Here is a 13,871-nt window from a genome sequence, read left to right on the forward strand (position 1 = left end):
TATAAGGAATTCAAACAACTAAATAGCAAGAAAATGAATAACCTAATTACAAAATGGACAGAAGATCTGAATGAACATTTCTCAAAAGAAGATATACACGAATGACCAACAGGCATATCAAAAATGTTCAACAACACTAATCATTAGGTAAATTCAAATCACCTCACTCTTGTTAGAATGGCTATTAAGAAAATGACAGAAAGTGTTGGTGAGGATGTGGAAAAAACCTTATATTCCCACCTTTGGTGGGAATATAAATTAGTACAGCCATCATGGAAAACAGTAAGGAGGTTCCTTAAAATACTAAAAATAGAACTACAAAATGATCCAGCAATCCCCCACTGGAAATACATGCAAAGGAAATGATCTCAGTATGTCAAAGAGATAACTGCACTCCCATGTTTGTTGCAGCACTATTTATATAGCCAACATATGGAATCAACCCTAGTGCCCATCAGTGGATGAAAAGATAAAGAATGTTATATATATACGTGATGGAATACTACTCCACAATAAAAAAGAATAAAATCCTGCCACTTATGAAAATATGGAAGAACCTGGAGGACATTATAGTAAGTGAAATAAGCTAGGGACAGAAAGACAAGTACCACATGATCTCACTCATACATGGGCATTCATATATTGGGCAAACCCCACCTTCGATGTATAATGATGGTTTGGCTCATCACTCTGGTCTTACAACATTATTTGATTTCTACATGGGAGGAACCAACTGTGTAGGTGTTTCATATCCTGAGATGCAAAGGCGTGTTCTACATTACAAGCTGAGATAATATTTCAGGGTTTATCTTAGAGGAATTGAAAAGAAATTTCTATTTTAACTGAAACTCATTTGAGATAATCTTTAAACTTCCTTCACAAGTAGGAAAAAGCTTAGGAAAGTGATGGTTATACAGCTATAATTCTATCCAGGAATCAAAAATTTTAATAAGCGTCTATAAATTTTTACTTCTTCAGACACTAGTATTGATTTTAATCTTTACAATCAACAATTACTCATTTGTTGTTATGGGAAAAAATATGATGCATCTTTCCCCACTTCTGAAATCTATTCAGGGAAAATACAAATTTCATTTTCCCTAAGAGAAAGAATAATCAGAAATGACAACCTAAAATGGCAAAACTAAATAAAAAATCAGAACTAACATGGTGTTTTGTTTTGTGGAGAAATGTACTTGGGTAGCTGCAATTAAATGTGCTTCTTGTCAAAAGGCATAGCCTTACAGATTTTGTTATTTACTTAAAAGACTATTTGTTCCCTCGATTGAGGAAACAATGGCTATATATGCTTTCAATGCCTCCTAAGGCTACTTGAGTAAGGAACTGAATGGCAGGATAGCATAACAAATCCATCAACACAGGTCAGAAAAACTTTTAATATCCCAACATGTGATTAATTTGGGAGAAAGTTTGGAAATTAAGGTTCATACCAAAAAGTGCTCAAGAGTTCTGACCTAGCTCTGTGTTGTCCTTGATTCACAGGATTTACAGGCAAATGTCATTATTGTCTTAAAAATCTAGGTCCTGTTGGTCTTCCTCAGGATAAAAGTCGGAGGAAGCATATTCATTGACATGGATCCTAACTCATGCTGGACTAGATCCAGAAAGTATATTTTTAAAAAATTCTGAAAAATCTGAATGTTTAAATTGAGTGGGAAAATAGATTATCTTTTCAATATAAATGAAACTCAGAGTCAAAGAATTCTGAACAATAAAAGCCTAATTAGATGAATACTGTTTGCTAACAACTTTAATGTAAACATTTTTTATAAGGTCAAAGGTCTAGAAGGGCTTCAAGGATTAATTCCAATAATGCTTGCTATTAGACTAGATTTGAAGCCATGTACATGATGACAACTTTGGCATGAAATCTGATCAGCCACCTGCCACAGAATGCTGCAGCCAGAAAGAGAGAGAGGAGGAATCCTGTGTAGTCCTTTAGAAAACAGGAGGCCAAAGCATATATAGAGGCAGTTATAGTTACTAAGAAGTCAAAAGAAAAAATTTTCATTGATTAAATAGAAATACAAAAGTAGAGAATGTAGTATTTATGGCTAACGCATGAGATATACTTTGAGTTCCTTATAATGAGAGCAGTTTGCTGTAGTACAGAGTGTGTGATCATGGAAGTATCACTTTTCTAATTCTCAGTTTCTTCATCTGTAAAATAGGAAGATTAGATGTCCTAAACTCCATAGGGTTGTTGTGAAACTTAAATAAGATGTGCCTGGAACAGAATAAGTGCTCAACTATTATGATGATGATGAATCAATGGAAAAGTAGGGGAATTGTAAAATTAACATCTTCATTTGAAGGGAAAATTCTATATGGTTTTATGAGATATTATTTCTAAAAAAAATTTAGCTCATTTTTCTTTAAACCAACTAAAGATAAGCCCTTCCCCGGCCCCCCCGCCACCCGTGTTTTCTCCACTTAATCCTTTGAGGGAATATCAAATTGTGTGTATATATATTTTTTCCCCGGATTTTACTTTGCTGGGTTTTAAAGAAAAGACTAAAAGAATGATGTACAAATATATAAATATATTTTTCCCAGTATGTCTTACTGGGTATGATAAATATTTTACACTAAAATAAATCACTGGATTTTTCCATGTCTTTTAAGAATTATTGGAAAGTGATGATAATTAAAATAATACGTTAATGGTATTAGGTAGGGAATATCTAAGCTACTAATGTGCAACTTAAGAGAAATATGGGTAGAAAGTAAGTGAAATACCCTACCCTCTACTGTAAAAAATTTAGCAAAGTTATTTTTTGAGAAATTTAAGGAAAAACCATCTACCACAAATTAGCACTGGAAATACTTACCAAAGAGAAGGCCTGTGTGTTATAGACAGTAAGGAAATTCCAGCCCCTTTTGCAGCCTGAAATATCTTTCCTTCGACATCAATGCTGACAGCACTGGTACATTCATCCAGCAAGGCATATTTTGGTCTTTTAAAAAGTGCACACAAAAATTAATTATTTTGCTATATGAATTATAAGTTTTTCTTTGGACAATATGAGTTGCATTGCTAACAATTTTAAAGCAACTAAAAAGAATATGACATTATTATTATTATTATTATTATTATTATTATTATTATTATTATTTTGAGACAGAGTTTCGCTCTGTCGCCCAGGCTGGAGTGCAGTGGCGCAATCTCGGCTCACTGCAAGCTCCGCCTCCCGGGTTCACGCCATTCTCCTGCCTCAGCCTCCTGAGTAGCTGGGACTACAGGTGCCCGCCACCGCGCCCGGCTAATTTTTTGTATTTTTAGTAGAGACGGGGTTTCACCGTGGTCTCGATCTCCTGACCTTGTGATCCGCCCGCCTCGGCCTCCCAAAGTGCTGGGATTACAGGCGTGAGCCACCGCGCCCGGCCAAGAATATGACATTATTTTTTTTTTTTTTTTTTTTTTTTTTTTGAGACGGAGTCTGGCTCTGTCGCCCAGGCTGGAGTGCTGTGGCCGGATCTCAGCTCACTGCAAGCTCCGCCTCCCGGGTTTACGCCGTTCTCCTGCCTCAGCCTCCGGAGTAGCTGGGACTACAGGAGCCCACCACCTCGCCCGGCTAGTTTTTTGTATTTTTTAGTAGAGACGGGGTTTCACCGTGTTAGCCAGGATGGTCTCGATCTCCCGACCTCATGATCCGCCCGTCTCGGCCTCCCAAAGTGCTGGGATTACAAGCTTGAGCCACCGCGCCCGGCCGAATATGACATTATTAAAGGCAATAAATGATAAAGCAAAAAACTAGTTATCCCCCTCTTTGGACTATAATATCACATTTTTAATAAATTTAAATAGATTTTCTGATGCTTTCTAATAATACAATAAGCTTTATTGTTTTGTAGATGAATGAATCATAAATACGGGGCACAGGAAAGATGAGGCAGGTCACTGAGTACATTTTCCTGCAGAAAGCAGGTTCATTCTTGGTGAGAAGGGTCTGACTAACTACATGAAAAATACATTGCAGTGGCTAATGATCAAACAGGCCACAGCCCTGTTAGCAAAGATGCAATGAGAAGATTATTTTATCAGCATTGTGACTACCTAAGCATTACTAATGGAATTTCATCACTATAAGACTGTGAGAGTGAATATGGCTCATCTTAAAAATTTATAGCAGACATTTAACCTCATAATATTGGAACCATACTCCAGAATCAAATTCTTAGGAGAAAAAGTAAGTTATTTTTCTAAGTATATTGGACAATTTTCTAAGATTAATTTTTACTTTGATAATGCCTGTCTGTTATCAGAGGCATCCCATCACTTGCCATTGTTTCCCTCTGCTTATCCTTTCTCCCTCTCATCTCACCCCCTGCTCTTACTTTTCTTTGTCCTTTCCCTTTCTTCTTTCAAGTCCCTCTGGACTGTTGGTACGTAGCATGACTTAGCTTAGTTAATGGGAACAAAGTCAACTCTTACACTGTCATTTACTATTCAATTTGGAGTTGAAAATTAGTATCAAGTATTTGCCAGGACAATTTCCTTTACAAAATATATTTTGATTTTTAAAAATAAAATGACAAAAAAGTTTAAGAAAATAAAAATCAGTAATTTCTTACCAGACTAAATAATTATTTGCCCTGTTAAGTTACTGTTCTAAAATGGATTTGCTTATTAATAGAATCCAGTTACCTACTACATGTAGGTCAGGTAGTCAGGGCTAATAGACACAGGAGTCAAAGACTCTAAAACTGGTCTCTATGCAAAGAATAAAAGATCAGTGCATGTTCTTCATGACAACATCAATGGAATTAGTGTCACTGGTTGACCTTTGGTTACTGTTCTGATTTAAATATTAAGCATTACTTCTTTGTCTCAGAGTTATTTTCTGTTTTGTGGATGATATTTTTAAGTGAACAAGAGGAAGAAGTAAAGGAAGTATAAATGAAAGGTTGAGTAAAATTTTCCTTTTGTATAAAGTTCTTTCCAGTGATTAACATGTTTATTGCTTTTTGGCTTATTTTTCAGAGTGCCTTGATCGAAATAGAGAAAATATGCCATTTTAGAATTAGAAAAATGTATGCATCTCACACTCTGTTGTCATAGCAACCTCTAGTCTAGCAGATGTAAGATCACACGCTTTAGTTTCCTTGGCAGGATTGGGGTGTGTGTGTATGTGTGTGTGTGTGTGTGTGTGTTTATGTGTGTACTTGAATATATCAAGCAATAGCTAGAATCTGATACTAATATAAGTAAACAAAGCATTAGGTAACATTGTTTCTCAGATTTCCTTTCCTTTGTGTTTTGTATGTCATCAGTAGAATGGGCTTTGTGAAAGATTTAATCTACCCCCCTTAAGACAGGAGTTTTTCAATCATTCTTGAGATATTAAAACATTTAAAATCCTCTCAAAAAGAGAATACTATTGCGATGCTTAGTACTTCCTGCTGAAGTTCTTCATTTTTGCCAGCTCAAGTCTTTCACATCACAACTCAAACTTTAAATCCTTTGAGAATGAGGGAAGGCAGTTTCCAATTGTTAAACTTTCTCTTCACTAGATTGAATACCTAAAATTCCTTGTATCTTTTGTCAACAGATTGTGCTTTTCAACTATTTGCTCTTCTTCATTGATCTTTGTATGGCTCACTAAATTTTCTTTCCATTGATATACTTGTGACTTAATTCACTCATTATCACATTATATCCAAAATATTTTAGATACACAAACACCACGTATTTATTTCAGGTTACAGATATGTGAAATCTCTTTGGGTTAACAACATTTATTAATGCCACTTGTTATTTATTACAAAGTTTATTTTATTAACACACTGATACAGTGAGAAATTTATAGCTAAATTTTATATTCCTCCATATTATATTTCTAAGCTGATGATCATATTACTGGATACTTATGGCCTAGACCCAAACAGAGTCAGGGTGATAGTGGGTAACAGCTGGTCATAAATGCCAAGCTGTAAAGTTGTTGTTGTTGTTGTTGTTGTTTTTGAGACGGAGTCTCACTCTGTTGCCAGGCTGGAGTGCAGTGACGCCATCTCGGCTCACTGCAAGCTCTGCCTCCTGGGTTCAAGTGATTCTCCTGCCTCAGCCTACCAAGTAGCTGGCACTATAGGCGCCCGCCACCACGCCCGGCTAATTTTTTTTTATTTTTGTAGAGAAGGAGTTGCTGCCCGCCTTGCCCTCCCAAAGTGCTGGGATTATAGGAGTGATCCACTGCACCCGGCCCCAAGCTGTAAAGTTTACTCTTGAATTTCACCACATCCTCTGAGAAACGGGTATCCAAAAATACACGTCACTAAAAATCCCAAATTAGCAAAATTTAGTTTATATTTTTAGTTAGCCACATTCTTAAATGTACATTGTTATAAATAATATATTGTGAACACAACTAATAATTTTTCTCACTAAAAATCCCAGCTAAACACAAAAATAATATTTAGAGTGTGATTTAATTTACCTGAAGTTATACAACAAGCAAAACTAATTTATGGTGATAGAAATCAGAACAGAAATGTCTAGAGGGGACTGGATTGGAAAGGAGGATGAATAAACTTCCTAGGGTAACAGAAATGTTTTTTTATCTTGATTGGGGTATTGGTTACATAATGTAGAAACATTCATAAAAGTCATCCAATTGTATACCTAAAATCTGTGTTTTTGGTATATAAATTTTAGTACAATAACAATAAGCCCTGGTTAACTATTATATATTAATACAGAAAAGCACATAATTACATATGAAATAAAAAGGATATAAATTATAATATGCTTTATGAAAATAGCTACATTAAAATAATACAAATAACAACCAACTTTTGCATATTACCAAGACTGGGAAAAAAATCCCAAAGTTTTAACAGTGTTTAAATGTTACAGTAATTTAAAATTTGAATAATTTAAAATGTCCAAAATTTTAACAGTGCTAATAAGATAACAGCTAGTGAGATAATTGCTAATGAGATAACAGATTTTTTCTTCTTTTTTTTTTTTAAATTTATTTATTATTATTATACTTTAAGTTGTAGGGTACATGTGCATAACGTGCAGGTTTGTTACATATGTATACTTGTGCCATGTTGGTGTGCTGCACCCATCAACTCGTCATTTACATCAGGTATAACTCCCAATGCAATCCCTCCCCCCTCCCCCCTCCCCCCTCCCCATGATAGGCCCCGGTGTGTGATGTTCCCCTTCCTGAGTCCAAGTGATCTCATTGTTCAGTTCCCACCTATGAGTGAGAACATGCGGTGTTTGGTTTTCTGTTCTTGTGATAGTTCTTTTTACTTATATACATTTTCTACTTTTATAAAATGAACATAATTATATTTTAATAAAATTCTATAAATCATTTTTATGCTACGTTCTTATTAAAAAGGCTGAACCTAAATCTCATCAAGCTCTTTGCTCTAATCTCCAGTTTACAGAAAAAAAATGGGAGATTGGGAAACAAGATAAAGGACCCCTACCTAGATTTACCTGATAAGGTAGCAATGAGATAAATCTAGAACAGGCAACATTCTACAGGACAATTAACCCAGTTCCTTCAACAAGTCAAAGGTATAAAAGGTAGGTGAGCCCTGGGAGGAGGAGAGACTCTTTAGATTAAAAAGGAATTAAGAGGTGTAACAATAAAAATGCAATGTGTGAAACTTGTTTAGATCCAGGTTTGAAGAAATCAAGTGTAAAAAGATATTTTTGAGACAATCAGGGAAACTTTGGATATGAACCATATATATATTAAATAACTTTAAATAATTATTACCAATTTAATTAGGTATTATTGTGACATGTTATTATCTAAGACTATATCCTAATATTTCAGAGACCGTTCTCAAAGTATTCAGGGAAAAATATCGTAATACCTGTAATTTGCTTTAAAATACTTTAGAAACTTAAAAAAATGAGTAGATAAATCAAGTGTAACAAAACATTAGACTTGTTAAATCAGTGTAATGAGAATATGGGGTTCTTAGAACAATTTCTCTTTTATGATGACATTTGACTTTTTTCCCATAATTAAAGGCTTTAAAAAAATGAATAGCCAAGTGAGTGCTTAGTGTGGGCCAACTAATTGCTAGATGTTCAATAATACATACTTGATTTAATTTTTAAAATTCTCTACAAAAATGTTACCGCTTTCACTGCAACTCACTCAAGAGTGCTGCATCTGCCATCATTTATGGCCATTCACGAATTCATGTACGTAACTATTTGGTCCTTTTTTCCTAAGACTTAATTATAAAAAGTGAGTAACATAGTTTCTGGCAACCTCCTGGGCTGCACAACTCAGGTTCTCATTGCCAGAGATCTAAGGGGGTTGGGAGGGAGAATGGAAAGAATCAGGAGAATCAGAAGGGCTTTAATATTTCCTTCCCACGTCTTGTGCTTGATATCCTTAAACTCAAAAGGCTATGAAGCTGGTTACAATTAAAAATGTTTTATCAGAAGCAATTATTTCCTGCCTCTCAATTTTTCTCAGTTCATTGAAACCTATGCAGAATGGTCCCTTTTTCCATTGGCTATACCTTTGAATTTCAAGGGGGAGAGCATTACTGGTGTAACAGGCTGCTGAACGGTTAAAAAGTTGGTTTACTTTGAATTTAATAATTTAAGTCAGAAAGTTTTACTGAATGTCTGCCTATTGGATTTACACAAGTATCATAGTGATTGTATAGTCTTCATATTTTACAATTAATAATCATTATTTCAAACTTAGGATACACAAAAATTTAATTTAGTCCTTTGTACATATTATTTCATCTAACATTACTTAACATGAAAGAAATAGAAAAACAAATATTTGGAGATTCTACTATAAGAAAAAATAATTTGGCCAGGCACAGTGGCTCATGCCTGCACTTTGGGAGGCCAAGGTGGGCGGATCACCTGAAGTCAGGAGTTCAAGACCAGCCTGGTCAAACACGGTGAAACCCCATCTCTACTAAAAACATAAAAATTAGCTAGGCGTGGTGACACACGCCTGTAATTTCAGCTACTCAGGAGGCTGAGGCAGGAGAATTGCTTGAGCCTGGGAGACGGAGGTTGCGGTGAGCCAAGATCATGCCACAGAACTGCAGCCTGGCTGACAGAATGAGACTCTGTCTCAAAAACAAAACAAACAAAAAACAATAAAACTATCTGTGAACTCTATGTACTAATTTTATAGTAAGATATTTTTAAACTAAACATGAGGACAATAAATCCTGTCCAAACACTTGTTATTGTTGTTTGGTTTGGTTACAGCAATGGACTAGTAGTTACCTGAATTTAGTATACTTACTTATGATAAAACATACGAGCCATGCCCATTCTTTGCTTTTCCCCTCCTGACAGGACATCTTTCCAGTCCATAACAGCATCCCATCCTTAAGAAAATAAAGAAATATACATTCGTATAAATCATTTGTTTAATTGTTACTGTTTCTACCCTAGACAAGTGATTCCAGATTCAAATTGTCAACATGAAGAACTTGATATTTTATAGAATATATGCTTGGATAAACTACAGAGCCTCATGTATAAGCATTTTGTTTTAGATTTGATATTCTTTTGATGGTAATAACTTCTTATACTGACAAATGATCTTACAAGAATTTTAAACACTGACACTTTAAAAACTGTGTTTGTTTCTCAGTGTCTCCAGTGGATTGATAGGCTTACACTTATCTTGGAGGGAGATGGGAGAAAAGACCCAGTAAATTTTCATACGTCAAGTACAAAGTCTACAAAGGCTAAGAAAGGAACTAATTTAGGTGGCTCCCCTGTGCCTAGCACTTTATGTGAGTTTTCTCATCATATATTTCACAGTTTTGTAAGATAGATTTTATTTCTTGCATTTTATAAGTGAGCAACCTACAGTTCCTGGAGTAATTGACTTGTCTAGGTTTACAATATTAGATGTCAGAACTGGGATTTATGTTTAGGTCTATCTGATGCTTTTATAGTTTTTCCATGCATGCTATCTCTAAAAACATCTTAACTATTGACTTTCTGTTTGATATTTATTCAAAACGCAAGGATTCTATTTTTCTTACAAAGAGAGTAGGTCTTGCATATTAATATGAATATGTGCCCAGAATATCTGTATATTAAAAATCAAGTTTCAGAATTGTATATATCATCATCTTTCTGTAAATAAACACATACACATATATTTCCAGGAACAGAATTAGATTCATTTCCTAAGTTATCCATTTTTTAAAAATTTGAAAATTTAAAAATAAGCCTACTTTAATTTTATAATTAGATTTTTTTAAGATTACTTAAAAATAAAACCATAGTTCCACTACTGGAGAGTCTGATTTTCAAGGAAGAAAATGACTGCCAAAACCTAACAGATACTTAGAGCAAAATTTCTAAAGCCTAAGTGTTCAGGGGTTAACTCTCTTCTTTGGAAAAAATCCACGTTCTCTGTCATCTTTTTACTTGATCAGCTGAATTTTGCCAGTAAAATTTTGAAATTTTTGCCACTAAATTTTTGAAATAATCTTGGTCAATAGGAAAGAAAGTAGAAAGTGTAGTCTTCATTGCTTTATGTGAACTGTGTATCTGAAAAGTCAAATTATCAAAAATGATTATTCGATTCTTTTGCTGGTCAGAAGAAAAATTTGGACTTTTTTTTTTTTTTTTTTTTTTTTTTTTCTGAGACGGAGCCTTGCTCTGTCGCCCAGGCTGGAGTGCAGTGGCAGGATCTCAGCTCACTGCAAGCTCCGCCTCCCGGGTTCACGCCATTCTCCTGCCTCAGCCTCCCAAGTAGCTGGGACTACAGGCGCCCGCCACCTTGCCCGGCTAGTTTTTTGTATTTTTTAGTAGAGATGGGGTTTCACCGTGTTAGCCAAGATGGTCTCAATCTCCTGACCTCCTGATCCGCCCGCCTCGGCCTCCCAAAGTGCTGGGATTACAGGCTTGAGCCACTGCGCCCGGCCTGGACTTGTTTTTGAAATCCAAAAGTTCAGAGACTTTGATGAAATAATATATATTAATTGTTAAGCATAAAATGAATCTTTATGTTTCTTACCATCTTCTTCCTTTAAAATTACCACTACAGAGTACGTGGCATTAAAAAAATGTATAAAAGCATAAAAAAGAAACTAAAAACAATGGTTGCCTGATGGGGATAGGTGATAACTGGATGGAAGGAAACAGGAATCAGAAGAATCTTTTACAATACATTTTAAAATGCCTTTTCATTTATGAATTATGTGAAAGTGTTACTCCAAAAATTAAATAAGCAAAAACATACAATAAAGGTAATACAACAGATGAAAAATTGCCAGTAAAAATTACCTGGAGTGAAAAGGAGACTTTTCCTATTTCCCAGTGACACCTGAAATCTCACTCCCTAGAGGGAATCACTGTTCATTTTATTGGGTAAGCTTCCAGAAATTGTCATTTTTTGAATAAGAAAATACACATAGGAAATAGACAAATCCTTAAAATTTTATGTTAGGAAAAATAATCTTAAAATACCATCTGATTTAGAGTTCTTGCTTCTAGGGAAAACTGTTGAAATAAAAGTTTCCCTGTGATTGAATTTCATAGTACTTATGAAATATAAGTGATGATTTGAGAAATAGACTTGGATTACTATGCAGTGGAGAAATATTCTGAGCTTAACTTTTTTTTTCCCTGCTCCCTGAAAGCATGGCACAAGAGAAAAGTATTTGGGTCAAAGGACTTTTTAACTTTTATATATTTTAATAAATCATGTTCTTTGTTCTACTAAACCCAAAGTTTTTGTAGGCAGGCAATATTGCATGATCACGGAACACATAAATCAAAACTCTGAGTCATAATGTTGCCTCTGACCCTGATTTAGTGAGACAAAGTCAGCAAAGAAGAGAATGATTTTCCTGCTTCCTGGAGATGCATATGCTTCTTTAGTTCATGTCCCTTTGTTAACCCTTTTATGCTTTCCTGTTTTGTAACCTAGTTGATGGAATGGAATGTAGTTTTTAATTCCATTTTTATTATACCAACCAAATGATTAGCTAGTCTAAACACGACTTCAGTAGGCATCTTTCAAATTAACTAATGTACTTGCAAATGGAAGTGTTTTCTTGCCTTGCTTAAATATCTCAGGTTTAAGAATTAAGCAAGTAAAACAGATTTCCTTGAAGTTTTGTTTTTTTTTTTATGTTCAAGGGTATAATAGTTTTTATTATTGTTTAAAAAGCTAGGAGTTACCATAGTACAGTCGCATACTCTAGCATAGAACACTGACTTTCAAGTCAGATCTGTGCTTGAATCCCTGTCCCACAACTTGCCATGGGACTCTAAGTTACTAAATTTCTGAAATTAATCTTTAAGATGAAGATAGTAAAACCTACATCACTGGACGATTATGGGTATTAAATAAGATGATATATGTAAATTCCACATAGTAAGCACTCAATAACCCATAACAATTATGATTACATTTTTAAGTTTGGAAAATTCTTGGAAAGAGTTCTAGACCTTCTTGATGACTTCTAAAAGAATAGACTATTTCATCTTTATTCTAAATTTCTATTTGGATCATTAGATTTCAAACTTCCTCAAAATAACTTGCCCAAGATAAACATGTAGCATTTATTCTACCACAGCCTTCTGAAACTCCAAGGAGTTGACCACATGAAACAAAAAACCAATCTGCTTTCCATATATAGTAGGAATGACAAATACCAAAAATTAAAAGTATTTTTCTTGCCTGCCTTATTTGTTTATTGTAAGGATCAAATGAAATAATGTATGTGATATTGTTATATAAAACTTCAAGCATTATCACACAAAGACAAAATATAGTATCAGTATTACAACTACTAATATTACCATTAGCTACTAATTTTTTTTTTTTTTTTTTTTAGACAGGGTCTCACTCTTGTTGCCTGGGCTGGAGTGCAGTGACGCAATCACAGCTCACTGCAACCTTGACTTTGCGGGCTCAGATGATTCTCCCACCTCAGCCTCCGAAATAGCTGAGACAACAGGGGTGTGCCACCGTTCCCAGCTAATTTTTGTATTTTTTATAGAGAAGTGGTTTCACCATGTTGTCCAGGCTGGTTTCAATCTCCTAGGTTCAAGCTATTAAGCTATTTACCCTTCTTGGTCTCCCAAAGTTCTGGGATGACAGATGTGAGCTGTCAAACAGGGCCAGTTACTAATTCTTGTGTACTCATATGCCATTTTGCTAATGTTTTACATACAGTCTTATTTGATCTTCACAAAAAACTTGTAAGGTAGATATTTAACCTCATTTTACAGTTGAAGATACAGAGAACAGGGCTAATCAAGATTTAATTCCAGAACTCTGAGTTAAAAGTCCATATTCTCAATCACTGTACTACTACTCTACTTCTAATAATGTAAGCGGGCTGTGAAACAGAACATAAAATCCATTTAAAATTAATCTTGGTGTCTCATTTGTTATTTCAGTCATTTTTCTAGACTATCAAATTATATGAATTATTACATTATTTGAAAGTGTGAATATTATTTTTTGTTTTATTTTATTTTTTAACTTTTAGGCTTGGGGGCACATGTGAAGGTTTCTTACATAGGTAAACACATTTCACAGGGGTTTGTTGTACATATTATTTCATCATCCAGGTATTAAACCCAGTACCCAATGCTTTTCTTTTCTGCTCCTCTCCCTCCTGCCACCCTCCAACCTTCAAGTAGACCTGAGTCTCCGTTGTTTCCTTCTTTGTGCTTGTAAGATCTTATCACTTAGCTCCTACTTGTAAGTGAGAACATGCAGTATATGGTTTTCTGTTCCTGCATTAGTTTGCTAAAGATGATTGCCTCCAGCTCCATTCATATTTCCACAAAATATGTGAGCTCATTCTTTTTTTATAGCTGCATAATATTCCATGGTGTACCTGTACCACACTTT

At 34.8% G+C, this 13,871-nt stretch overlaps 1 protein-coding gene across 1 annotated transcript in view; it reads right to left on the minus strand.

Moving 5' to 3' along the window:
* ABCD2 (ATP binding cassette subfamily D member 2) overlaps nt 1-13,871 on the minus strand; it is a 67,901-nt gene that overhangs the window by 14,927 nt on the left and 39,103 nt on the right. The window contains exons 8-9 of the mRNA XM_025402778.1: nt 9,279-9,363; nt 2,853-2,978 (exon numbers count right to left, since the gene is read on the minus strand). Coding sequence (XP_025258563.1) covers nt 2,853-2,978; nt 9,279-9,363 — 211 coding nt within the window. The remainder of the gene's footprint in view (nt 1-2,852; nt 2,979-9,278; nt 9,364-13,871) is intronic.

This window comes from Theropithecus gelada, chromosome 11, assembly GCF_003255815.1.
Source record: "Theropithecus gelada isolate Dixy chromosome 11, Tgel_1.0, whole genome shotgun sequence".
Classification (NCBI taxonomy): domain Eukaryota; kingdom Metazoa; phylum Chordata; class Mammalia; order Primates; family Cercopithecidae; genus Theropithecus; species Theropithecus gelada.